This window comes from Peromyscus eremicus, chromosome 14 (assembly GCF_949786415.1).
Source record: "Peromyscus eremicus chromosome 14, PerEre_H2_v1, whole genome shotgun sequence".
In the NCBI taxonomy this organism is placed as follows: domain Eukaryota; kingdom Metazoa; phylum Chordata; class Mammalia; order Rodentia; family Cricetidae; genus Peromyscus; species Peromyscus eremicus.
Window position 1 is genome coordinate 71,540,421 of NC_081430.1, and position 27,922 is coordinate 71,568,342.

The 27,922-nt window shown below is 44.5% G+C and overlaps 1 protein-coding gene and 1 long non-coding RNA gene across 2 annotated transcripts in view; one reads left to right on the top strand and one right to left on the bottom strand.

The window, feature by feature from the left end:
- The window catches only part of Prkch (protein kinase C eta), a 209,214-nt gene that overhangs the window by 91,739 nt on the left and 89,553 nt on the right, over positions 1-27,922 (top strand). Inside the window, exons 3-5 of the mRNA XM_059279583.1 lie at positions 21,540-21,690; positions 23,156-23,190; positions 27,235-27,323. Of these exons, the coding sequence (XP_059135566.1) occupies positions 21,540-21,690; positions 23,156-23,190; positions 27,235-27,323 (275 nt within the window). The remainder of the gene's footprint in view (positions 1-21,539; positions 21,691-23,155; positions 23,191-27,234; positions 27,324-27,922) is intronic.
- LOC131924317 (uncharacterized) lies at positions 23,292-27,410 on the bottom strand. Its single transcript, XR_009382851.1, has 3 exons — positions 26,963-27,410; positions 23,758-23,854; positions 23,292-23,616 (listed from the first exon to the last, which is right to left on the bottom strand). It is a non-coding gene; the product is annotated as an uncharacterized LOC131924317 (long non-coding RNA).

The window sequence follows — 27,922 nt, forward strand, 5'->3', positions numbered from 1 at the left end:
TGTGCAAGCATGCTTACTTGCATGAGTGTAGATGTGCATATATGTGTGGGGATGCATGGGTGTGTATGTGAGCTCGTGTGCACCTGCAGAGGCCAGAGAAAGACTTGGGGTGCCTTCCTCTCATGTTCCACCTATTCCCTTGAGACAGTGACTTTTGCTGGACTTGGAGTCTTCTGCTTTCCTGTTATGCTGGCAGCCAGCAAGCTCTTCAGAGAACCTTGTGTGTTCCCCGCCTCCCCAGCACTGGGGTTCCAGGAGTGAATGGCCACACCCTGCCTTTTGTCATTAAATGGGTGCCAGGCATCCAAACTCAGGTTCACTGAACCCCTCTCCCCTCTCCCTGGGCCCCAGTTTGCCCTGCTTTGCCAGGTATACCAGAGAGAAGCCTGGCTCTCAGCTTAGGAGTTTGGTTGGCCCTTTGTAGCACAAAACTTCAGCTCCCATGAGGCTTAGCAGTACTGGTTCTGCTTAGAGGGGCCCCATGGGTGGTCTGTCTTTTGTGGCCTCTTTCAATGAGTCTCACTAGATTTCAGATTGGACCAGAGTTGTTCCAAACTCACTAGATGGGTCTTTGTACCAAGTGACATGTACTTGTGTGTATGTGCTGGTTCTAGAACAGTGGTTCTCAACCTTCCTAATGTAAGCAGCTGATATGCAGGATATCTGATATGCGACCCCCTGTGGGGTCACTACCCACAGCTTGAGAACTGCTGCCCCAGAAGCTTGGTGCTGTTTTCTCCTTGCACTAGCATGGGCTTTAGGGGGAACACTGGGAATTTGGCATACACCATTCCACCCCACCCCCAAGTGAGGATGAGAAAGCATTGTTAGGGTCCGTTCTCCAGACAGAAACGGGAACCTTGTGAAAACCAAACCCAATTCCACTAAGTGAGCCACTTGTCACCGTGAAGAGACAGGTTGGGGAAAGAAGGAAGGGCGGGAAGTGACTGCTTAGAGGTCTCTGTCAGGCTGTCTCCCTGGCAAACTCGATCTAATCCTACTTGGCAGCATAAATGCATCATTAAATCAGCGACTAGCTGCTACATAGCTTAAAGATGTGCCTCTCATCCCAATGATTTGTTTGGCTGCAGGTGAAGGTCTCTTGGTCTGGGTAGCAGTGTTTTATTTTTCCTAAAGATCACATGACTATAGCAATTAGCCTGGAGGTGGAGAACAAAGGGGTGAGCAGAGTTCGCTGACTGTATGGCCATATGTGATTCTCCTGAGAATCCCACTCTCAGGGGTCCCACAGAGGTTTGCTTCCCATTCCTGGAAGAGCCAATGGTAGTGTGCCTCCATTATTGGAATCCCTTCCCCGTGTCTTAGATTGCAGGAAAGTTGATCACATGGATGGTTTGGGTTGGAACATGGGCAAAAGCCCCACCCTTCCCCCACCTCCAACCACAGCTCCTTCTGGTCACTGATGGAGGGAGATTGCTGCAGGTATAAAACAAAACCTCGTCTGAGATTTGAAGGCATCTGATTGGTTTAAATCTTTTGGTGTGGATTATTGTTGTGAGATAAATGACACAACCCAGCGAACTGAAATGAGACTCAACAAAGGTTATCATTGCTTGTACTAGTTTTTAGTAGACATTATCTAGTAGTTAGGTTTATGAATGACAAAGAATAGATAGACAGACAGACAGACAGGTAGATAGATAGATAGACAGACAGTTGGTTTGTTTTGAAAGAGGAGTGGAGTTCCCAGGATGCTTCTCTCTTCCAAGATTCCCTGGTAAGTGATTGCATTTCCTCAGCTTTGCATATTGATCACCTCTTATCATTAAAATATGCAGCTAGTTTTAGGTAACATTGATAGAAGTGCAGCAATCAAACATTATTAAATCGAATAGGAAGCTGAGTGTAGTGGTATAACCCTGTGATTTGGGAGCCCGTGGCAGGAGGATTGCAAATTTAAAGCCATCCTGGGCTATATAATGAGCTTTTGTATAAAAAACAAAGATTGATCTGGGTTTGGTGGGAGCAGCCTTTAATCCCAGCACTGGGTGTAGTTAGAATTTTCTCCAGTCCTGCCTGGCCCATGGTCAGGACAAATCTCTCTCACCCGCCAGTCCCACAGCCGCTCAGACCCAACCGAGTAAACACACAGAGACTTATATTGCTTATAAACCATATGGCCGTGGCAAGCTTCTTGTTATCTAGTTCTTATATCTTAAATTAACCCATTTCTATAAATCTATGCCTTGCCACATGGCTCGTGGCTTACCAGTATCTTACATGTTCATATTCATGGCAGCGGCTGGCTGTGTCTTTCTGACTCAGCCTTCCTGTTCCCAGAATTCTTTCCTCTGCTTGTCCTGCCTATAATTCCTGCCTGGCTACTGGCCAATCAGCATTTTATTTATACGGAGTGATATCCACAGCACTGGGGAAGGAGAGGCAGGGCAGATTGATCTCCTTAAGTTTGAGGCCAATCTGGTCTACACCTTGAGTTCCATACAGCAAGAACACATAGTGAAACATTGTCTTAAAACATAGCAAAACAAAACAAAACAAAAACAAGGATTGAATGTGTTTGATTGGAGTTGCAGAAACTATTCCTACATTTTTCTTAACTTAGTACATGTGAAAGCAGTTTACATATTATAATATTGCTTTATCAGCCCAAATCAGCCTTTGGTAATGGTCTTTCCTTGGCCCCATCTTGCCAGAACTTGGAGAATAAGGTGAGATTGCTGTGGAGACCTGTCAGGGCCTCACTGTGACCTGAGAGGCCTCATAGTTCTCTGTCTGTCCCAGCCTGGAACTGACTTGTTTTAAAATCTCATTCCTACCTCTCTATTATACACGCTGCAGTCTAGCCATAGCCAAAGGCACAGAAGGACTTGAGTGTGTCAGGTTCTTTTACACTCCCGTTTCCTGGTTCATGCAAGCTTGGATTCATTCATCCATCCACTCATGCATTCATTCACTCCTGTGTGTACTGTGAACACCAGAGATGCATTTGTCTGCTCCTAGTCTAAGCAGGAAAGTATGCTGCTGTCTGAGCAGGGCAGTGGTCTTGATCGTGCGGGAGTTGTGAGGAGGGCAGTCAAACCCCAGGGCTTCCCTGAAGTCTGTCATTTGAATAGCAAGGATGGTGGGGGGGTGGGCATAAGGAGAGGTGGTGATAGCAGTGGTCAGAGCTGATGTGGACTCCGGGCCTGGCGGGGAGGGATGAGCAGTAAGGTTTGATTATAACAAGGCCAGTTGCAGATGTGCAGTTTTGAAGATTTTGCCCTACACCTGTGTCTGAAAGTGTGTCAGTGTCTAAACTAACGCTCACAGATGATTCCAGTGCCAGGCTCCTTCCCAGTATCACTATTGTTGCCTGTCAAGATGGCGCTTGAGAAACAAGCAGTCCCTTTGAGCCATAGCATCCAGGGATGCAGAAATAGGATAAGAGCTCTTGCAATTGCATTTTATAGATTTTAGTGACACTTAAGTATAATTTAGAAAGACAGCATCAGTGGCAGTCAGACAGCCCTGTAACAGATGTCGTGAGGATACAAACCCATACAACTTAGGTCGTGCCTGCAGGAGTATTGGTGTCCTAGAGAGCTAAAGGCAAAACCACGCAGGCAACTGAACACATGTTCAGAGTGTGACGGCTGCATGGCGCACTTGGCCCAGGAGAGCATTAGAACTCAGGCGTGACCTGGGAGGGAAGGGAGAAAGGACTGTTGGCTCTGAAGCTCTCCAGAGACCTCTGGGTGAGGGAGTGATTCCATGAAGTCTGCTTTGGTGAGGTGAGAAGCCACCCTGCCAGGTGAGTGTGGTGTGAATAGGTGCTCAGCAGGAGGTGGGCCTTAAGGAATGAGCATACCACACATGCGAGGTTGTCCTTGAGAGGGGGATGTTGGGCTAGGTTTGAAGGACCCTCTTTGTCTTAGTTAATTTTCTACTGCTGTGATAAGACACTGTGACTCAAGCAACTTAGAGAAGACACGGTATATTGGGGGCTTACAGTTCCAGAAGGTTATAGAGTCCATTGACCATCATGGGGTGGGGGAGGGGAAGCATGGCAGCAGGCAGGCAAGCATGGTGTTAGAGCAAGAGCTGAGAGACCACATCTTGAGACATAACCACAAGGCAGAGAGAGAGAAAGAGAGAGATCAAAGCCCATCCCCAGTGACACACTTCTCCCAACAAGTCCACACCTCCTAATCCTTCCCAAACAGTTCCATCAACTGGGGACCAAGTAACCAAACATAGGAGCCTGTGGGGACCATTCTCATTTGAACGACCACAGGCCTGAAATGAAAGGCTACATGGACCACATTCAGGAATTTAACCCTATTATCCTCCATCCCAGATCCAGGCACTTAAAGGTCAGGGGTTTTTCATCTAAGGCAGTCACCATGGGCTCCTCTGTTTGGAGAGGCCACCCTTGACTCCCAGGCCAGTGGAAAGCAGACCATGGTGCAGCCTGGGACAGTTTCATTTGCTTTTAATTGTTCATAGGCATTTTACACGTCCCTGCCTCGGCATGAACACACGCTGCCACACTGTGTTTTCTAGTACCTTCCGTGAAAACATTCAGACAGACAAAACTGTGATCGCCTGAGTTGTTGATTTAAATGACAGTTCTCGAGTCACCAGACACACGGCTGAGATAAAGCTTCCAGTCTGCACCCAATGCTACAGAGGCAAGACTAGACTCTTTCACCCAGACTGCTTGCATTGGGGTCGCCTCTGAATAGCCCTTCAACCTGGGGAATGTCTTTTTCGTTTGACATGGTAATTTTGTTCCAGGGAAGTCCTAAAGGTCTCTTGTGAAGTGTCCTGTTGTGTTTTGTGGTTGCATCTGAAGTAGTTCCTGTTCAGAATATCTTATCTTCAGTGACAGTGTGAAGCCAGGGACCCCATATCTTTGTTCACAGAGGAGTTTTGTCACAAGAAAATGTTGAAAGTTTTGTATGAAGATATTGGACGCTTTCACCTCTCAGGAGTTAGGGTACGCTTCTGATGGAAGTGGATGCGGAAGTGGGGACGTGCAGGCCCTTGTTGAGGACGTGCGGGCCCTTGTTGGGGACATGTGGGCCCTTGCTGAGAACGGTTGCAGCTTCCCTCTGGACATCCTTTCTTATCACTGGACTGCACCAGATGCAGACTAGTGGAACCCACCTTTGCTCTGATTTGAGCAAACAGTGCTTTTTATGGCTGACTCTTCAAAAAGGCCACTTCGTACATGATCTGCTTAATTTTGACATCTGTGTGGATCTCTAACTTTGCCCTGAAACACTGAATGTCCCAGTGGCAGGACTTCGTTTGGTAAGTGAAATGCTTTGGTGAGTCACAGAAGGTAGTCCCTATTGGTGTGGTTCTGGGAGTCAATGATCGCCTACATGACCTTGTTAAAAATGTTTTTTATTTCCTACCTTGCTTTTTTTTTTTCTATGTGTCTTTAAAACCCCTTTTTGGAAAAGGAGGCAGACCAGCTTTCAGAAGCTATGGTTTTATCCTTTTTTGGGCCTAGATATTTTAAGGGACTCTGAATGTCCATATCCCATTATGATGTTCAAGGCCAAAGGTTAAAACAGTGTTCTTTTTATTTTTAAACACAGGGCCTCATACACACTAGACAAGCACTCTCCCACTGGGCTATATTCCTAGCCCTCTTTTTACCTTTTATTTTGACATGAGGTCTGGCTAAGTCACCTCTGCTGGCCGTGAACTCACTGTATTGCTCAGGCAGGCCCTGAGCTTGCACCCATTATAATAGATTGAGAGGATATAAAACCATAAAACTTAGTCCTGACCTGCAAGACAGTTTTTAAAAACATCTTTAATAACAAAGGGCACATAAGATCCATAGGCGCTTGAATGGGTGTGCCAGAGGTAGGGGTGTACAGAAGCCTGCCCCAGCACCCCCAAGAACTGGGATTCATGGAGGCCTGTGCCACCAAGCTTGGCTAAAACAAGGTTCTTAAAGGCAGCAGAGCTAAAGCAAGATGGAATTATCTCTTGATCATTTTAGAGACCCCTTCCGTTTTACATGAGTTTCCAGTTGGTCTGGGGACTAGGAGGAGACACAAAAAGCTCCATTCCTTAAACCTCACGTGAAACCATTCATACCTTCCTGTTCAGTACAAATACTAAACTAAAGGTGAGCTTGAGGGCCGGGAAGAGCGGTCATTTCCACACCCTTTTCAACTGATGACCATGTTTACATGAGTCTGTAAGCTTTGAGTGACAGCTGGCATAGACGTTTGTAGAGCCGAGTCGACTCTGTTTCTCACGGCAAATGGCGAGTGTTTGTAAATGCTTGACATCTAGAGGGCCTGCATTCCTCCACTGTTTTTGATCTTTGCCATCAAAGATGAGGTCGAGTATTTTTTTTTAAGTCAGTCTGTACATTAGCTCAGTGCCTCCTTGCGAAACAAAGGCGATCGGCCACACCCAGGGTTACTCCGAGCAGAGCCTGGCGGAGTCCTGGAATGTGTGTCCCCTGGACTCTGCCACAGTTGATTAGCTGTGGTGACAGTGGCTAAAATCAGGTCTGTTTCAGTTAATTAAGAACTTGACAATGAGGCTAACAAGACTTGTCCTAGAGAGGCCGGGGAAAGAGAAAGGCGGTACTTGTGTGCTGGAACTGTCAATAGAGGGGAAGAATCAGGGGCATTTGGATTATTTTTTAGGACATTGAAATTTTACATTTCAGTTGTGTTATCTTATTTAACTAGAAGTTTTATAAGAAATGTTAAAGAAGTATGATGTAAATGTTAAAGAAGTATTTTTTTTTTACATATTTTGTCCCAAATCTTATATTCATGGGATTTTAAAACACAGTATAGGTATTATTCCTTCCCCCCTGTGCATAAAGGAAAAGTGGGTGTGCTGTCTTACTTTTCTGTGACCTTCTTGACTTTCAGTCTGTGTCCTGGCCAGGGAGTACTCAACTGAATTCCATGGAACCAGTGTGAAGGCATGTTTCTTCTCTCAACAGGAAAAAATATTTACTAGATTCTTTAAACAATAAAATAAAATAAGGTACATAAGAGTCATGGTTCAAATGAAAGAGAACTGTTTCTTGAGAATTGAATATTTTTTTTTCTCTAATGAAGATCTATATGAATAATTATTATGCATTTGGGATCATGCTCTGTGTGCCTAAGAATTAATGAAGTCCTAATTAAGAACATAAAAAATGAAAAAGATTCACAACACTGAATCTTGGTGAGACTGGAATGTGCCAGAATTTTTCACATTGTACCAGTGAGGTTGCAAAATGGTACAACCACTGTGAAAAATAGTGTGGTCGTTTCTCCCAGGAATAAGCGTAGATCTGCCCTGTGAACTGGAAATTCTTTTTTTATCAGCATTTACCCAAGAGAAATGGAAGCAAATCTGCTTGAATTGGAAAATGCCAAAAGCATGGTATACTTTGGAACACCCGACAGAGTGAAAGCATAGAGAATGCGTTTGAGCTTGGCATCTAGAACGGTTTCCTCCTTGTGGTTCAGAGTGGGCTTTGAGACAGAATGTGACCTTCTCCTCTCAACTCTGCATGAAACGATATTTACATGTTAAGTAGATGTTGTTTATCAGTTTATTTTAAAATTCTGCTATGCAATCGGTACAGATATGATACTGCTATATTCTTCTGGTGAAACTGACCCTTCTCCACTCTGTGGTCACATCTGTTCCTTCCTAGTATTCTTGTCTGCTGTTGAGGTGGCCACTCTGCATTTCTTTTGTTTAGTGTTGTCCTTCCATCCTCCTTCATCCTTTGCTTTCTCCTTTCCTGCCCGTGCTTTAGGCCTGTGTCTTAAAAACAAAAGGAAATTAGACCCCTCTTTTGAATTACATTGAGGTTCTTCCTACCCTTGTATTTCACCAACTCCATCCCCCTCATGTCTGCGGGTTGGAAAGTCGAACCTCTGTAAGTGGTTATGCTTGGAATCTTACTGTGTGTGTGATGAGTTCTGAAGCTCAGTGCTGCTTGCCCCACTCAGGATAATCTAAGGAGCTCAGCATGCCTCTAATTCCAGCCACCTTTCCCCTGGCTTACACGCAATTGTTTGATATTTTAGGTTTTAGTTTTTGTCTTTTGAATTCTCATTAGGTGTCATGGCTCATTTTTTCTATCATTATTTATATCTACATATGTATTTATAATTTTTAGATTAACTTATTTTTTAGGAGCACAGACTTTTGATGAACATCTGTCTTCCTCATTGTGAAGCACCCTCTTGGTGTTTACATAGGGAAGGTCCTTGGTGACCCTCTTGGTGTTTACATAGGGAAGGTACTTGGTGGTGAGTCATCTTGATTTTGCCCTCATTCTCAGAAGCTAGTTTTGCTGGTTACACAGACTGTTAGGAATGAAGAAAAAAAGTCACTGATCACTTAGCTCAGCCTTTTGTTTTAGGGAAACCTGCCACTCAGCCCAGAGGCAACACTTGACTTGTATAGGGTCCCTTCTGCCCACAGGATAAAGGGCAGTTTCTTAGCTTTATCCCGAGTGTTGCCTCTGTCTGAGTTTGTATTTTCATACCAAGACTTTTAACACAATGGGATCATGTCTTAGAGTTTCTATTGCTACGATAAAACACCATGACCAAAAGCAACTAGGGAGGAAAGGGTCTATTCCATCTTACAGCTTGCAGTCCATCATCCAGGAAAGTCAGGGCAGGAACTCAAAGCAGGAACCTGGAGGCAGGAACTGAAGCAGAGGCCATGGAGGAGAGCTGCTTACAGGTTTGTTCCTCAAAGCTTCATCAGCAGGCTTATACTATCCAGTACAACCTTCCCAAGGGCGGCACTGCCCCCAGTGAGCTGGGCCCACCCACACCAATTATTAATCAAGAAAGTGCACTCTAGACTTGCCTACAGTCAGATCTTTTGAGCACATTTTCTTAGTTGAGAGTCCCTCTTTCCAAATGACTCTAGCTTGTGTCAAGTTGACACAAACCAGGACAGACCACTTGTATTAGTGGTTGGTTTTCTAGCTACTTTCTAAGGTCTGTGTCCCTGGGTGTTGGCCCTCCTTTCTACCATACCTGTCTATTTACCTTGATCTAAATCCTCTCTCCAGTCCTGCTGGCTACCCTAGTCCCCATGTCTTAACACTTGTAGGTGGCACTGAGCTTTGAATATACAAGGTACTCCTTGTCTCTTGCATAGTTTACATATCTCCAAACAGGATGTAGTATGTCCAGGTTCTCCTCCGAGGTCAATGACCTCTCCAGCCTTGGGTAGTTGGCGAGGTTTAGGGTACTAGGCATGAGTTTCCTCTTATTGATGGGCCTGAAGTCCAATTTAGACGGCTCTTGGTTACCCCCGAGGTAACAGTACTACTATTGCACTATTTTGTTGAGACACTTGCTGTGGTTTGTAGGCTTTACAGATGAGTAGGAATATTGACTGCTTTTCTCCCTTGGCAGCTTGTGTAGTTCCTTCAGATACTACGAGGGCCAGAGTCCTCAAAACTCTTACTCAATGCAACAGGTTGAGTTAAGGTCATAACAGAGAAAGGGTCTTTTCAATGGATTTTAGTACGACCCATTTCTGATAGCAGAAGGTTGACAGCACTCGGTCATGGAGGAGAGAATTTCTTCCCAAACACCAATTTTCATTAGAAGTTAAACTCACTCCTGTCCCTGTCAACCCAGATACAGCATGCTTGATTTTTTTTAATTTTTTTTAATTTTCTTTCTTTCTTGTTTAATTCAAGAAATAATATAATTGTTAAACAACAGCAAAAACTTCAATGTGGCAGCCATTGCTTTTAATGGCTTTTAATCTGTTAACTTCTGAGAGGGAGTGACCAAATAATATAAATGACATTTGATTAAAGGAAGTGTCTCTGCCTCTTTTCATTATTATTATTATTATTATTATTAAAACAAAATGAGCGGTGTTTAAATCCTTCATAGGTGTTGCAGGGAATTTGGCTGTTCGATGAAGGTCTCTGACCTTCAGTGTAAGGCTCTGCATCAGTGGGATTCCAGTGAAGCGGGCCAGTAGTTTTTGAAGTCATGGCGGATCAGCCACACAGCAGAGGCCAGCTGCTCTCACTCCAACAATGACGTTGAAGAAGGAAGTGACTAGGCAGCCATCTCCATGGCTAATACCCAGTAGGGTTTTCTAAATCATCCACCCAGAAGTGGGGAGCTTTGAAAGGGCTTTCGGAAGCTACCGTGGAAAAGAGGGAGGAGGGGTTGAGAGGGAAATGGAATCAGCCAGACCAATGGGCAGGAAACATATGTTTATCTGGAAAAGATTTTGGTTGGACACTTTGTTTGTGTAAGAGTTCTGTGTGTGTGTGTGTGTGTGTGTGCGTGTGTGTGTGTGTGTGTGTGTGTGTGTGTGTGTGTGTGAGGAAGGAAGACCAGCCTGGGTCTGGAGGCTGAGGTGGGGGTGGAATGAGCAGTCTTGAAGCCCCAGGTAAAAGAGAAAAACAGATCCCCAGCGAGAAGCCAGCGTTCACGGGGACGGGGTCTGCCTTTGGGCCACTTCAGAGTTGTGATGTGTATTTGTTCCGTGAGAGATAAAATGGTAGCTTTCATATTAATAGCAGCCATTTTTAGAAAGATGTGGAGAGATTTGGGGAGCTAAAATGTAGTTGGCAAAGCACCTCAAGGAGAGTGACACCATTAATGTAAGACTGTGTCTACGTCATGTGTGTATTTGGCATGATGGCCAAGGCATGTAGTGGATATTTGTATAATAAGGATTGGGGTGACTTTTATTTAAAAAAATCATATCTTTATTTGTTTTTATTGCAGAGGAGGGCATCAGATGCCTTGTAATGGGACTTACAGGAAGCTGTGATCCACTGTGTAGTTGCTAGGAATTGAACCCAGGTCCTTCGCAAGAGCAGCTAGTGCTCTTAATGGTTAAGCCATCTCTCCTGCCCCAAAGGTGTTGTTTAGGAACTTTTTGTTTGTTTGTTTGATTTTTAGACAGGGTCTCACTATGTAGACGAGGCTGGCCTTGTACTCAGAGATCTGCCTGCCTCTGCCTCCTTAGTACTGGGATTAAAGGCGTGCGTCACCACACCAGGCTTCAGGATGAATTTTTAATAGTTTCTGAACCATGTGCATTTACCACAGTGATCGTGTATTATCCTTCTAAACAAGAACAGCAACAAGGAACAAAGAGTGATTCACTGTAATCTAGCTAGAGTTTTTCTGCCTGGCCCACAGTCAGGACAAATCTCTATTTCTGCCAGTCCCACAGCCTCAGACCCGACCAAGTAAACACAGAGACTTATATTGGTTACAAACTGTATGGCCATGGCAGGCTTCTTGCTAACTGTTCTTACAGCTTAAATTAATCCATTTCCATTAATCTATACCTTGCCACATGGCTCGTAGCTTACCGGCATCTTCACATGCTGTTTGTCATTGTGGCAGCTGGCAGTGTCTCTCTGACTCAGCCTTCCACTTCCCAGCTTTATTCTCCTCCTTGTCCCGCCTACACTTCCTGCTTAGCCAATGGCCAATCAGTGTTTTATTTATTGACTAATTAGCAACACATTTGCCATACAGAACATCCCACAGCACTTCCCTTTTTTTTTTTTTTTCAAAAAGGAAGGTTTTAACCTTAACAAAGTAAAATTACATATAATTTGGGAATTTGGGCGTAGCTTCTCTTACTACTTCCTGCTGGAGGGGGGCGCTGTATCTTATGGGGATACAAAGAAAATTTTAGGATTATGGAATAGTCCATGAGGGTGTATCATCTGAGCCAGTTGCCTTCAAATCGTTCTGGATGTTGGATCATCTGGGCCATGGTGTCATTGGAGACCTTTCAAGGGGTCTTGGCTGGTCAAACCTGATGTATCTTAATCTGGAACAAATCCATAGCCTCTGGCTTTCGGTGGGAACAAAAGCAGAGTCTCCTTTCTAAAGCAACATATCCTTATATCCAAATTTTGAAGTCAAGGTACCTTTAAAATATACATTTTGGCATAACTCAACAGCTTTTACAATCAAATGTTTTTCTGCAGTTAAAAATCCCAAAGACAACATAATCCAGATTCTCTGTGTAATACTCATCTTTATGTGGCTTATTTTTTATATTAATTTTACTGTCTCTTTAAAGACTTTATTTTTAAAAACTATTTATTTCTTTATATAACTGTATATATTCCTTTTTTTTCAAGCCTACGTACATTTTTACACACATTGTAAACTATTACATCTGAATTTGTCTTATTGTGAATCTCTTGCTTTAAACTGCAGCAGCTGTGGCTGCTGGCTCCGCCCACCTCAGCTTCCCAACATGGCAGTGGTTTACCGCCAGCTCTGGGAGCTATCATGGGTCTATGCTTTTAGCCAAACAGCGTGTAGCCCAGAAACCTCTTTTTTTTTTATTTTGTACTAGCAAAGTCTAAATCCACCATGCAGCTTAATGTGCCACTTGCAGAGGCCTCATTCCCGCCAAACTGCAGGTCAAGCACGCACACCAGAAACCCACAAGTAGCTTAAACCAGCAGCTGCCACTCATTTGAGAGAGAGACAATTAGGAACTGTTTTTAGCTCCGTTTTAGAATCTTTTTTTCTCAGTTTTTAGGTGGAAACTCTTGCCCCACGTTGTGCACCATTTGTAGCTAGAGTTTTCCTGCCTGGCCCACAGTCAGGACAAATCTCTATCACCTGCCAGTCCCACAGCCTCAGACCTGACCAAGTAAACACAGAGACTTATATTGGTTACAAACTGTATGGCCATGGCAGGCTTCTTGCTAACTGTTCTTACAGCTTAAATTAATCCATTTCCATTAATCTATACCTTGCCACATGGCTCGTGGCTTACTGGCATCTTCACATGCTGTTTCTCATTGTGGCAGCTGGCAGTGTCTCTCTGACTCAGCCTTCCACTTCCCAGCTTTATTCTCCTCCTTGTCCCGCCTACACTTCCTGCCTAGCCAATGGCCAATCAGTGTTTTATTTATTGACTAATTAGCAACACATTTGCCATACAGAACATCCCACAGCACTGTAACATGTGTAGCTGTGTTCTGGCTGCACTGACCCTTAACATGTTGTTAAGAGGTTGGCAGGGCAGGCAGGAGCTTGCGAAGGGTTATCTTCTCTCAATGAAGCTTTGTAGTGAAAGACAAGAAAAATATCCTGATAAGTGGAAAAGGCTTACATTTTGAGCAAATAAAACCAACATACGTAGTCTAACTTGAGCCCTGGGATGACAGTACTGTACTGTTTTGAGATTCTTTTTAGATAAGAACCGGGAGAATAATGGTGAGATGTTAAGGAGCCACTCCAGACTTGACAGAAGAAAAAGTTTCCCCCTCATTCTGAAACCTACCAGTGAGGAATTTTCTTTTTTAAATGAGGATGCTGGAGAAGGGGTAGCTGCCGATCTACTTCGTGGTGAAATCAGTTGGAGGAAAATGAAATATTTGTAGAATCACAGCAAGAAGATAGGAACTTTTAACATTTCTTTCAAAAGAGAACTGTAGGATTCTTACAAGGGATAATAAAAGATGGAAGGGAACATATGTGGTTAAATTATTTCTGCAGAAAACAGTGGGTATCGTATTAATCGTTGAAAATTATTATTGGAAAATATTCTGCTCAAGCTCCATTCTACAAAGAGTTTAAAGAAACATATAGGAAATTCATATAAACTATATATACACACACATATATACTGTATATGTATATATAACACACTGCATATATTTATCTATGTATAAATATATGTGAATACACATATATGTATGAATATATGTCAATGTATGAATATATACATATGTATGTATATATGTATTTATATTCTATCATATATATATATATATATATATATATATATATATATATATATATGAATAAGAAACCAGGACTAGGCTAACAGTTTCTTCCTGGATGTTCCGCCCATACACCCTCTCACCAGAAAGAAACTGGAAATGCTGGTGTTAATGGGCTCCCAGTGTCTGGTGGCAGCTGGAGGGCCCACACCTAGTTTCTTCATCCCTCGCGCATGCTCTGCTTGTGCCTTGTGATCCCCCACAAGGCGCTGAGCCTCAGTTGCTCAGGACGGGAACCTGTTAGCAGCATACACTCTGTGGCTCCTTTTCCGTCCCTCCCTCGCGGCTGCAATCTTCTGTTGCTTCTGGGAATTATTTCCCAAGTGACCTCCAGTTGACCCTTGATACTTGCAGGAGATGACTGGCTTTAGGATTCCTCACAGATACCAAAGTCTAGGTGACAACAAGGCCTCTGTACATGAAATGTATAGTATTTATATATCTCGCATATTTTAAAGACTCTCCAAATGACTCATAATACCAAATACAATGCAAATACCTGTTACACTATGATAAAAGAGGATGTACTTGTTCAGTTGGGATGCATTTTAAAGAGTGTTCTTGATCTGAGATGGTTTGAATTCACAAATGAGAAGGCTCTCAAGACACGGCTCAAACCTTTGGGTGACTCCAAGGAAAACGGCACCCTTGCGGCTGAAGACAAGGACAGTGTTGAGGAAAGTTCAGCCCTATAAATGCCAAGTTTAGGCAACTTGGGGATCTATTAGAGGAATGCTAAGAAGCCAGAGAAGGCGGAGCTAGAGCTGTGCATTTGGGAATCCTCAGTATAGAGCCAATCGTGAGACATCAAGAGAATGAATGGATGGTGTGTGAGTTGCTACAGAGACGAAGGGACATCCGGAAAGCCCAGAGGATGGGTTTCAAAGAGTGTTGCAACAAACACACATGAGAAGATTAGGTGGGAGGTAAAAACCAACGAAGGAGACCAAGACTTCTAGAGAGGAGGAGAGAGCTTGTAGTTTGGAGTTCTGTTATTTCTCTGAGGTGAGGAAAGAAAAGAGGTGGTGAGAAGGGGGTGGGAGGCCAAGGCGTCTTCTCAACTCTGGTGAGAGGTTTTCCCGTGGCTCTCAGTGGAACTTCGGTGCCATTTCAGGGGGTCACAGTCAGTTCTGTTGTGACCCACTTCCAGCTAGCGAGGTTTTCTGGAGTGACAGTGTGTCCACTCAGCCTTCGTGGTTTGTGAGATCTGCTGCTCCAACGCAAGAGAGACAGTCTAGTAACAAGCTGCTTCCCAATTCTCTTTTTGCGTTGGTAGCTGGGGCCTGTCCAGCTCTCAGAACGCTGGGTCTTTATGTGGGCCAGTCTTCCTCAGAGGGATTCACATCGTTAGGAAGCCTAGATGCAACCATAGAGCCAACGCTCTGGATACAGTGAGTCTAAGGGCCTCATCTGAATTTGGAAGTTGCTGACAGTCATACAGTTAAACTCTTTTCCAGAAAGCCCAGAAGATTCTGTGCTTTGTAAATACCTCTTCTGGGTATTTGCTGCTGTTTATAAGGCATAAACCTTTCTGCCATCTTTGGCATCGGCAGGGCACAAGTTCCTGGAACCCGGGCACTGTCTTAATTCAGCAAATTCTCTGTCCTCCCCTCCATCAACTGCAACTCTCAGCACTTTTATGTCGCACATCAGAGGACAAGACGCACCTCTCCCATGCGTTCCTCCTCACTTACCACCTGCCAAGGGCTCCCACCCACGGGTGGTGGTGTGCTCACTTAAATGTGTGCTTCGTGCATATCTAGTCTTTCTCTGTTCCTATCACTGTTGTCTCTAACAGGGTTCAGCCACAGTCACATTTTGAGGCATCATCCTTCCCATCAACAGCTCTGTGACCAGACAGAGGCTTATTCTGTGTGTTTGATAACACAAAGGACCATTCTCCTGAGGTGTTGTCTCATTCCCATCCAGAGGTACGTCTTGGGAGCATGTGTTGCATTCTGGTTCTTTCCTGACCAGTAACTTGGTCAACTAGTCAACCCTATGCTCTTCTGGTTTGTTTTGCTCATAATTGTTTTTCCCCCCATATAAAAACAAATGATAAAACAACTCTCTCTTTAGGACGGGAGAAAAGACATTAGTTAGTATTGCCCGGTAGTTGGACAGCAGTAAACAGAATCCGGCCTCTTCACTGGTATCATTGGCTGCTTGACCCCCACTTAACCTTCCTGTTAGTTTCTGAGTTTCCAGAAAATGTATTACTTCCCAGGGATACCAGGAGACTCGGTGTGAGTGAAGAGCACACACAGAGAAAGAAAGTTAGGGGTGTGGGCATGGCGCTTGCCCTGTATCCGAATGTTCCGAAAGTATTTTCAAATAAAACAGCGCATCAGGTTGGTGAAGCAAAGAGCTTAGGAGGATGCGGAAGTTACCTTTGTTGCAGTAAAGTTAAAGCCAATTTAAAGAGATGTCAGAGCCCCAGGCTGCCTCTGAGGAGCCTCATGTGATAAAAGTTTCAAGGCAGAACAACTTTTTGCAAATTCACCCTTACCATGGGATTGCATGGTAACTCCTGGTCGTGTGAGCATTCGGAAGTTCTCAAAATAAATATGTGGGTTAACAGTCAGGTTTGCAACACTGAAATTCTGTAAAGATTTCATTACACGGACAGGCTTGCCCCGGCACCCTATCCCTGGTCACAGGCAACTCCTGGAGGGATGTATCAGGGCTGCAAGGCTGCTGACCTCTGGAGACTGGAATGTGCATTTCCTTGCTGGGGCTCAGAGCCAGCTTCCTATTTATTTAAGAGGCCCTGGGCACCTTGGGAGCCAAGCAGAAGTCGTGATGCAAGTTTTAGCTGCAGAGCATGTTAGGGTTGCCCAATGTGTCTGACTAAAATATGATTTGAAAGATTTCTCAAAGCCCTGGTGATGTAAGCCACAGCAGGATTAGGTAGTCCTGTAAATTCCAACCTAAGTAAATAGAAAGCTGGTGTAAACAATGAGGAAGCTCCCCTCTGTCCTCAGGCTGTGAAGTGGGGTGCAAGTCTGCCGTGGGGTGGGTGGGATGCAGTGCGGGAGTTCCCTCTCCTATTCCTGTTCAAAGCATCAGTCAAGAGAATGGTGACAGTGAGTGCCACTGGGGTAATGCAGGTTCCGAGGGGTTTGTTGTTCGGTTGGTTTTTCTGAGACAGGCTTTCTCTGTATTGCCCTGGCTGTCCTGGAACTCACTCTGTAGCCCAGGCTGGCCTCAAACTCACAGAGATCCACCTGCCTCTGCCTCCTGAGTGCTGGGATTAAAGGCATGCGCCATAAGAGCCTGCTGATTTCATAGTTTTTAATGTGGCCATATGTCTTGCAGATTCCCAGGTGTGTGTGTGTGTGTGTGTGTGTGTGTGTGTGTGTGTGTGTGTGCACGTGTGCACATGCATGAGTGTACACATGCACATTTGCTTTTAAAGCAGAAGGTGCACATGGGAAAGAACATAGGAAAAAGTGAGTGACATGTAGGTAGAGTCCCTGTGTGTGCATGAAGTGTGCAGGACCTACAGAAGCCTGGCTCACAGGGTTGGGGTATAGAAGAGATTGGGGTACACTCTCAGGCTGCTCTGGTACAGGTGGGGAGCATTTTACCTTGATGGAGGCTGCTGGGTCCTGAGGCAGGCCGGAGAAAGAGAGTCTAATTGGAAAACAAAAAGAGGTATTCTGGAAGGGATGGAAGACCGGAGTGGCGTAGAGGATAGCTACAAGTAGATTCTGCTGAGATTTCCTGGTTAGAAGGAATCTGGATAGTTCATAGTTCATGCTACTACTCTGCAGACAGCATAGAGGAAACAAAAAGGATTTAATCATGAAATATTAAAAATTCAAGTGAGTTGACCTTTTAGCCAATCTTTGTAGTATTAAAGGACTAAATAAGTAGGTTCTTGGTAATTAGACTCCTACAGAGAACTTAATTTGTATGTAGGTATGTAAGTGTTTAGTAATTCAAAACACATCCTGTTTTGTCCACGACTGAGCTGTGTCTGAGGATAATGCCTATATATATGGTGACACCTTCAGCCTCATTTTATCACCTGCCAACCTGTTCACTTAGGGGTTACCAAGTGACTTTTGGTAGTGTACTGGGGAAGGGCAGGGGGCAGTAGGGTGACTTCTGTCCTTATGTAGCCATTGTCCAACATTGTAGGAACCTGGTAGGACTATTGATTATGGCACTATCCTCACAGGGCACAGGATAGTGTTACACTTTATCTTCTTGAGACAGAAAACATGAGAGAGAAAGAGGTTAGGTGTTGTGACAGATTGCAAATTCCTCACCCACAGGGTGAACCAGATACGATTTTAACTGTGTCAGAGCCTCTGAACTCACTGGCCTTTGAGCCAAATTAATTTTGGCTCTTCCTGCATTTTCCTTTTTGGGCATTCTCATGTAGGCTCTGCTCCCCCTACCTTTTACTAGTGTATATCAACTATACAAAATGGGGGGCTCCTTATGCCATTTCCAGACAGGAATAGAAGAGACTTGGCTTGTATCGACCCCTCTGCTTACCCACACTCGTCTCTGGTAGTGTTTGTTCCTTTGCTTTCATGTCTGTTTAGACTATTTTAAATTTAAGAACTTTTTCAATTTAGGGTCTTGCTTTGTTGATGACCCTCAGTGCTCTGGGCTCAAGCCAGAGCCTCAACCTCCTGGGTACCTGAGACCAGAGGTATACTATTGCACTTAGCTGACCCTGCTTCTACTAGAAAAGAATGCAGCAGTTGATACCTAGATAGCCTATATGTTCTTGCTTACATATATATATATATATATATATATATGTATACATATATACACACACATATATGTACTGATATATACACACATATATATGTACACACATATATGTATATATAGATTTAATACAAACAAAAATCCTTCCAGTTGATTGTTGAATGTAAGGAACATACATTTAAACTTTGACAGACGTTAGTCTCCCCGAATATCCCTGAAATAGCTTCGGTTTTTGAATACTACGATGTATTGCTTTGTGTTGAGCGTTTTGAATGTGGTCCCCATCAACCCTTCCTGGACAGAGCTAGGAAGACTCTGTTGCCTGGCCTGTACGTAGGAGTCCTCAGGCTTGGCACCAAGAACATACCACAAGTCCTGGCCAGGTCAGGGTCCCAGCTTATCCTCCTGCAAACCGCTTTCAACACGGGCACAATTCTCTTTATAGTTATGAACTTAAAAGGGAGAACATGATTTAGCTTTGTTCTGAAGTGCCTGTCTTACACAGGATTCTATGTACTGATATGTTTATTGGCTATTTGCATAGTTTTGAAATTGTCCTTTATAGTCTCCATCTCGTTTTTACTGAATTGTTCACTTATTCCTTTTACTGGTTCCTTCAATCTCCTCTCCCTCCCTCCCTCCCTCCCCCTCCCCCTTTTCTTCGTTCTTTAGGGTCTAGGGTGTTCTAGCCAAGTGTTTTCCCACCCCTCTCTATCTCTACTCTTCTTTTTCACTTTTTACTTTGAGACAGGACCTCACTAAGTTGTCCAGATTAGCCTGAATTTACCCAGTACCCTAGGCTGGCCTTGAACTTGTGACCCTCCTAGCTTAGCCTCCCATCTAGCTAGATTTCAGGCCTGTGCCACTATGACAGGCTGATTTCTACATGTTCTGAGTGTTAACCCTCTCCCATGTATTGCAAACCCCTTTTCTCTCTGGTTTGTTTCTATCAGCTTTTTGCTTTTGTATGTTTTGCCAAGCAGAACTTTATATTTCTAATTGTGAATCTGTTCATCTTTTAAGGAGTTAGGGTTTTGCTACCCTTCCTCCATCTTAGGAGTATAATATCTTTCTGTGCTTTTCTTATTTTTCTGCAATTCCTCCATAACGCATACCTGTGATCGACCTGATTGGTGTTTGCGAACTTGACACAAACCTAGACCTGTCAGGGAAGAGGGGATCTTAAATGGGAAGATGCCTCCATAGGCAAGTTTGTAGAGCACTTTCTTGATTAATGATTGATGGGGAGGGCCAGCCTGCTGTGGCTTGTGCCACCCCCAGACAGGTGGTCCTAGACAGTATAGGAAAGCGGGCTGAGCAAGCCACGAGGAGCAAGCCAGTAAGCAGCATCCCTCCATGGCCTCTGCTTCAGCTCCTGCCACCAGATTCCTGCCCTGTTTGAGACCATGCCCTGACTCCCCTTAGTGATGGAGAGGTAGAAGCTGAGTAAACCGTTTTCTCCCCAAGTTGCTCCTGGTCATGGTGTTTTATCACGGTAGACAGCACCCTAACTAAGACAGGTTATTTTAGAAACTGAGTGTAAAGTTACAGCCAGGCAGCAAAAATGGTGTTGTGCTGCACAGAGGGTGATGGAAGTTAATGATATTGTATCATATTAACTAAGTAGCTGTAAGACAGGGTTTTGAATGTTCCCTTCATGAAGAAATGATAACTGTTAGAGATGGTGGGTAGTCTATTCATACCATGTCAAGCAGTTCGCAACAGATAAATAAATATCCTGAGGCATCGTTCTACACTCCACCAAGTTGCTTATAGTGATTAGCTGTCACTCTTCTGTTTCTTCTAGATATATAAATTCTTGTTCATTTCTTCTCTCATAGTTCCTTAAATATTCTTTATCCTGGTGATTTACTTAAAAAGCATCATGAGGAAGTAAGCTTTGCTGCGTTCATCCCAAGCCTGTGCCCATGTCGGGGAAAGCCTAGTGTAATGATGTGGAAGACAGACATAATCCGCCATCTTTAGCTGTTACCCAGTTTTCGAGGTCTTCAGATTAGGAGCCATTATTTTTAGATATCAGATTAGACAATTTTGAGCCCACCCCCTGGTTACTTTCCCCTAATCAAGATTAACAAAGGTGGTTCTGTGCAGTCTGTGTCTGGGCAGCTCCGTCAGTCGGTTTCACCAGCCAGCACTTATAACTCATGCCTGGATCCGAGGTACTAAACATCTGTATGAGGAGTGGAAGACCATGCATAGGACCTTCGGGAAGCTCCTGCCTGTGCTGGGGGATTAGCCCACAGTAGCCCATGTCCAACAGGCAATAGTATGCAGTATGGGTCTAACCTTAAAACGTAAGAGTTCCGACAAGCCTGCATCCTGATTCCCAGCTACTTGGGAAGCTGGGACAGGAGAATCAAAGTCTGCCTGCGCTACAGAACATGACCCTGTCTCTAATTAAAACATAAAGGAGCACTGAGTAGGCAGTCTAGTGGCGGTGTGCTTGCCAAGCATGCGTGAGGCCCTGGATCCAACCCCAGTGTCACAAAGATGAAGGAACAAACTATTCTAAGGTCATTAGGTAAGCGCATTTTCTAAGACATTTTCAATCTTGAAGAAAGAAAAAAATAATTTAGAGGGTGCTTAAGGTGTCTGGCTCGCTCATATATTTAGTCTGATTCATTACAGTTTTCTTTTTTGTCTATGATACTGTCTCTCTGTGTGCTGTATGTACTTGAGAGTGTGTGCGCCTGTGTGCATAGGTACACACATATGTGTGCATGTGGAGGCCAGAGCTCAACATAGGGCGTCTTCCTCTGTCACCACCTTAAATTTGGAGATTGTCTGTCATTGAACATGGAGCTCACAGACTGTCTAAACTAGTTAGCTAAGGATCCCCGGAGTTGCCCCGTCTCTGTCCCTGCTCCCCCAGACCTATGTCAGCATGCCCATTTTTGTTTGTTTGTTTAAAGTGCGTGTGGGGGATTTGAACTCAGTCCTGATTCTTGTGCAGCAAGTACTTTACAAGTCGTATCCTCAGCCCGTTTTCCTTTCTAACACACAGCTACCCTCCAGAGAGACCGCATCTTCAAGCATTTTACCAGGAAGCGCCAAAGGGCTATGCGAAGGCGAGTCCATCAGGTCAACGGACATAAGTTTATGGCCACATACCTGAGGCAGCCCACCTACTGTTCCCACTGCCGGGAATTCATCTGGTAAGACACCCCACTTACATGTAGCCCACTCCCCTCCATATCCCCGGCCTCTGGCTGTGAGAGGTTACCCTGGCTTATGTCTGGTTTCAGGAGAAAATGTATAGATAAGGAGGAATATTTTTTGGATCTGATTTTTGTCTCCTCTGTTGGTGTGTTGATCCTCTTAATTCCACCGCTAAAACAACAACAAAACTAAATAATGTACAGATCCAAATGTTAGGTATCATTTCTTACACTGGTAACTTCATTGAAGGCACTGATGAGTCCAAAGCATGAGCCAGAGAGAGAGAGAGAGAGAGAGAGAGAGAGAGAGAGAGAGAGAGAGAGAGAGAAGCCAATCAATTGATAAATTAGAAAACCTGGCTGAAGAGAAAGGACAATTAAGAGTATTGCTTGGAAGAAGGTGTGGAGAATGTGATAAGTTATGGGAAGTAATTGTTGGGAGAAAAATCTAGTTGTCAGTAGTGTCCAGACACATGGCATATAGTGTGCATGTGGTGTATAGCCTCTAGTGGTCCTATACCACAATCTAACCTCCAGCAAGTAGGTACTAACGTAATTAAAGGTTGAGAAATTCTGAAGACTGGGGACAATGTCTTACAGGATGTAAACGGAGCAAGCAGTGGCAAGTCTGTAGCAGAAAATAAATGTAAGCAATAGTTACTGTTGATGAGAGTCGAGGTCAAGCAAACTTACGGCATTTGGAAATAGAATTGCCCCCCTCCCCGGCACCAACACACACACACACACACACACACACACACACACACACACACACACACACACACGCTCCCATAGAATTTATCAGGAAAGATGTAAATCAAGCTATGAGCAGACGGGATGGTGGTAACACTTCTGCCCCCCTGTGGACTCCAGAGGGAGATGTAGGGCCAAGATGAAAGAGAGTGCTGGGGCCTGGTAGCTGCAGTGTGCTCTCTGTGTGTGTGTGTGTGTGTGTGTGTGTGTGTGTGTGTGTGTGTGTGTATTGTGTGTGTGTGTGTGTGTGTCTGTGAGTCTCTGTGTGTGTCTGTGTCTCTGTCTATCTGTCTGCCTGCCTGTCTGACTGACTGACGTCTACATGCGTGTACTGCCACATTGTGCGTGTGAGAAGCAGTGAGGTAGTGGAGGAGCTCCTGGCTGAGTTCAGCCTCCTACACACGGGGTTGGTTTTCACCGAGGATTTAGGAGACAGCTGATGGTAGGTGGAATGGGAACCTTCATCACCTACCTTTCACATCACCGGGAGCATTCCAATCTGTCAGCTGATGTCCTTTGTGCCTACTGGTAATAAACAAGAGCTCAGAACAGCATACCACCCTATGCCTCTTCCCTGAAGTGATGCTTTTCATAAAGGACCAGAGAAAACAATTCACCTTGAGAACTATGATTACAGATGTTATTACTGAACTTTTGACTGACAGTAGTTTTTTTTTTTTTCTCTCTCTCTCTCTTTTGTCTTGAACAGGGGAGTATTTGGGAAACAGGGTTATCAATGCCAAGGTAAGAAAACATGTTTATGACCATGTTTAATCGCATCCGTCCCTTTGTGAAAATACAGTAATATCAATAGAAAACAGGCCAGGCTGCACCCCATCAATACTGTGGTAATTCTCCACAAGTCGCATGGCACCCAGGTGGCAACTGTAGTCCTTACCAGACCCTGGATGATTTGACAATAGAGAGGAAACATGTTCATTTCTAAAGCAAGGACTCCCAGAAGAGCTTTGTTGCTGAAAGTTTGCAGTAACATGACGGGACTGAGAAGTAGTACCAATGTGCAAGCGTGCCCTTGAGTACTGAAGATCAGTTTTTGGTTTTCACGTTGCGCTGTTGGCAGGGTGAGACGCTGAATGCTGATTGATGTGTTTATGTCACCGGCATAGGGAATCGGTACTGTTACCCAAATTAGCTTTATTTTTCAGCTTTCTGAATTCAGAACAAAACAAAACAAGAACAAACAAACAAACCAAAATGAGGGGCTGGAGTGGTGGATCAGAGGTTAAGAACACTTATTGCTCTTGCCGAGGACCCCAGGGTTCAGGTCCCAGCACCCACATGGCTACTCACACTGTGTGCAGCTCCAGTTTGGAGGTCTGATTCCCCCTTCTGGCCTCCATGAGTACTGCTTGCGTGTGCTGCACAGATACACGCACAAACCAAACACCTATAAACATTAAATAAAAATTAAGTAAGAACTTATATAAGATATTAGCATGTACCAGGCCATAGTCTTGATCCTAACACAATCAATCAATCAATCAATCAATCAATCAATGTGAGGAAATTTTTATAGTTAAATACCTCTCATTTTCACAGTTCTAAGGTAAAATCACCTTATTAGTATTCTTACAGACTTAGGAAAAGGTAAAAAGGAAGTGCAAAAGAAGCTTCCTTCTAGGTGGGTCTATGTGGGCGGGGTCTGCTGGCCTTTCATGGGGGCTTCCCTTACTGTTTCCCTGAGTGTCATCTGGACATCAGTACTGTGCATTTTGACTTTCTCTCTTTAGGTGACTGGTAACATTGTGCCACATATTCCACAGTGGCTATCCACATGTAAATAAGAAAATCCTCCTTCTCTTTTAGAGGAGGCGAGATAATGTGCTTTTTTTTCACTTAGGAGAACTGATTGAGACGTGCTCTTGAACCTAATTTTTACTTTTATGTGTGGAAAATTCCACTGAACTCTCCAAGTTAGGGGAAATGAGCATGTAATTAATATAGCAGTTGTAACTGACCTATGCTCTGCAAATTCAGTCCTAACTGAGCGGACAGCTCACGAGTCAGGCCGATATCACTTTTTTAGCCCGGACCTGCTCGGGGGTATGCCCTCCAGTGATATATCCACCTTATACATTCTTATATAGATCGAGAAGCTCTAGATGCACAAAGGTGGAGTTTACAGATTCAACTCTATGGTTTAAAGGTGTGTCTTTTGTTTCTTTTTCTCTCAGCATAGCGCCAGGGCAGTGATTCTCAACCTGTGGCTTGTGGTCCCTTTGGGGGCTGCACATCAGATATTTACATTATGACTCCTAACAGTAGCAAAACTACAGTTATGAAGTAGCAAGGAAAATAATTTTACGGTTGGTATCACTACAACCTGAGGAACTGTATTGAAGAGTCGCCGCATTAGTAAAGAAGTTGAGATGCATTTGATGGCTGACTTTCAGTGGGATACCTATTCTTTTTTTCTTTTCTTTTTTTTTGTTTTTGTTTTTGTTTTTTTCGAGACAGGATTTCTCTGTGTAGCTTTGATGCCTGTCCTAGATATCGCTCTGTAGACCAGGCTGGCCTTGAACTCACAGAGAGTCCTAGATCTCACTCTGTAGACCAGGCTGGCCTTGAACTCACAGAGATCTGCCTGCCTCTGCCTCCCAGTGCTGGGATTAAAGGCGTGCGCCACCCCCGCCTGTCAGGATGCCTGTTCTTTAAAGAGCAGGAAAGAACATTAGTTAGGAGGCATGAGAGGTTTTTGTTTACATCTCACTGAAGGACATAAAAGCAAATGCCTAGTAGGAGAGAAGTGTGCTGGGCCAATCCTCATCAGAAGCACAGGGTGGATGTTTCAGACAAAGCAGGCCCGAGGGTGAGGAAACCCTCAGAGCTAGAAAGGCCACTGTGTAGCAACAGGGCCAGTTCTTCAGAAAGACGTGCCACGAGTAACACGCGCACGTACCTAGCAGCGGACAGCAAAGCATTTGAGACAAAGGCTCCAGGACTAGGAGAGAAATAGACAGGCCTACTGGAAAGCAGCAGGGCTTTGGCTGACCTGAGCGGCACTACCACAACACGGTCACACTAACATTCATGGAACACACCAGCCAGCAGCAGCCGACAACACATTCCTCCCAAGCTCATGAGGAACGTTTATCAACAAAAGACACATTCTGGACCTTAAATACTTTAACAAACGTGGCAAGAAACAGACCACACAGGAGTCATGTGGTCTGGCCAGCCAATGGCTCAGCGGGTAGAGGTGCTCCTATGCAGCCTGAGAGTCCGAGGTTGATCCCTGGATCCCACAAGGTGGCAGGGGAGATCCAGAGCTGTCCTCTGGCCTATATACACATGCGCGCGTGCGTGCGCGCGCGCGCGCGCGCGCGCACACACACACACACACACACACACACACACACGCATGCATGCGAGCATTTATACATTTAGAGACACACATGCATACACACATTCATTCATACACTTACAAACACACATACACACGCTAGCTCACACAAATACTCACATATTCAGACACATACATGCTCATTCATATGCACATGCTCGTATGCTCATACACACACATACACATATGCTCACTTAATGCACATACACTCACAAACACACACATATAAAATATGTTTATACACTCACAGACATACATGCATGTTCACTCATACACACATGCTCATAGACACAGACACACATTCTTTCTCTTTCACTCTGTTCTGTCTGTGTCTCTGTGTCTTCCTGTCTCTCTGTCTCTGTCTCTGTCTCTGTCTCTGTCTCTCTCTCTCTCTCTCACACACACACATTTTTAAAATACAAACAAAAGAATCATCCTGTCAGTTTACAATGGGATTAAACTTGAAGCCAATAGCAGAAAGTTATCTAAAAAACCTTCATTATTTGAAAAGAAAACAACACATTCTAGGTAGCACAGGAGGCAACGAAAGCTTACAAGAACATAAAAAAAATCTTGCATTTAATAAAAATGAAGAATATAAAAACAGGTGGAGCATAGTGGAAACCATACTCGGATGGAAAATTTATAGCATTGCACGTACTTAGGGCACCGCTCAGAGTTCGGAATATTTAGGAAGCTGGCTGAGCTGTTCTGCAAATGTGTGTTAAATTGCCCACTGAGCACTTAGCACCATGCAAGGACTTCTGAGCAGGCCTCAGCCACATGTGGAAGATTTGAAGGAAGGGTCGGTCTGAGGGGCTGTGAGAAATCCGAGGAGGAGCGGGGGGAGTTTGGGTAGAAAGGGACAGATGGAGAATATTTTCTCAGGTGAGATAGTCTTTGAGTTTTATCTTATTATAAACGTTAGCTCCCAGGCAAGTAGGATATCTTAGAGATGGAGAGGGAACACTGTTCTAGAAAGATCGTGCAGTTTAGTTTTTATTGAAGCCAATGGGTCTCATAGAAGGATAATATTAAGTGGCATGGTGGCCTCTGAAGGGTCTGGAGCCTGGCTGGGTTTGGACACTGTTGATGGATATGAGATGGTGCTGGGAGTATTCAATCATGGGACAGATGCGACTAGGGTCATACCGTGAAAAGATTCCTCTGAAGGTGGGTGCAGGATGAAATACAGGAAGGAGGGAGCAGCTTAGGGCGGGACGGCAGACAGTTGGCCCTTAAACAGAGGTCTCGTTAGGGTGTTGTCAATAGATGCAGGAAGGATGAGAGCCCTGGCTTGGCTGCCAGGATGTGGCCAGACATCCAAGTCAAGTCGCTGGCATGGGCAAGCTTTCGTTGACTGCTGCAACCGACTGTCCTGGGAGCTTCTGATAAATGTGTAATTGCTGGATTTAATTTCCTAGTGTGCACCTGCGTCGTCCATAAACGCTGCCATCATCTAATTGTTACAGCCTGCACTTGCCAAAACAATATTAACAAAGTGGATGCCAAGGTAAGAGAATGCTGGTCTGCTGATTAAGCATCCCTTCCCTGTGTGCTCTCACGCTCTCCCCACTTCTTCTCCCTCCCTGTTTCACTCTCCCCCTCCCCCTCGGCCTTCCCATAATTCTTAGAACGCACAATAGCGCTGGAATTTTTATTTCTGCTCCTTTGTAGTATGACCTCACTATGTACAGTAGTGACTTTGCCTCAATGTGACAGAAAACCTACCCCATAACTGACTTCCAGGAGTTAAGGTTTATTTTGTCTCATGGTGTTTCAGACTATCAAAATGGGGAGGGCTCTACGGAGCAGAACAGTTCCTAGCAGGGTGGAGAGGAAGCTGAGCCTGGAACCTAGGGTGGCGTATTACCTGCAAAGTTCTACCACTAAGAATGGGAGCATGTGTGTGTGTGTGTGTGTGTGTGTGTGTGTGTAAAGCTAGATCCCACCTCCTCGTGACTCTGTAGCTACGCCAAACAGCACCACTGGCTAGGGACCCTTGCGTTCTGAACACAAGCTTGTGAGACATGGCTAGCATTGGAAGCACAGCACCTTGCCAGGACCCAGTCAGTGGTCAGCTGAGCCGAGCTGTATATGCCACTGGCACCA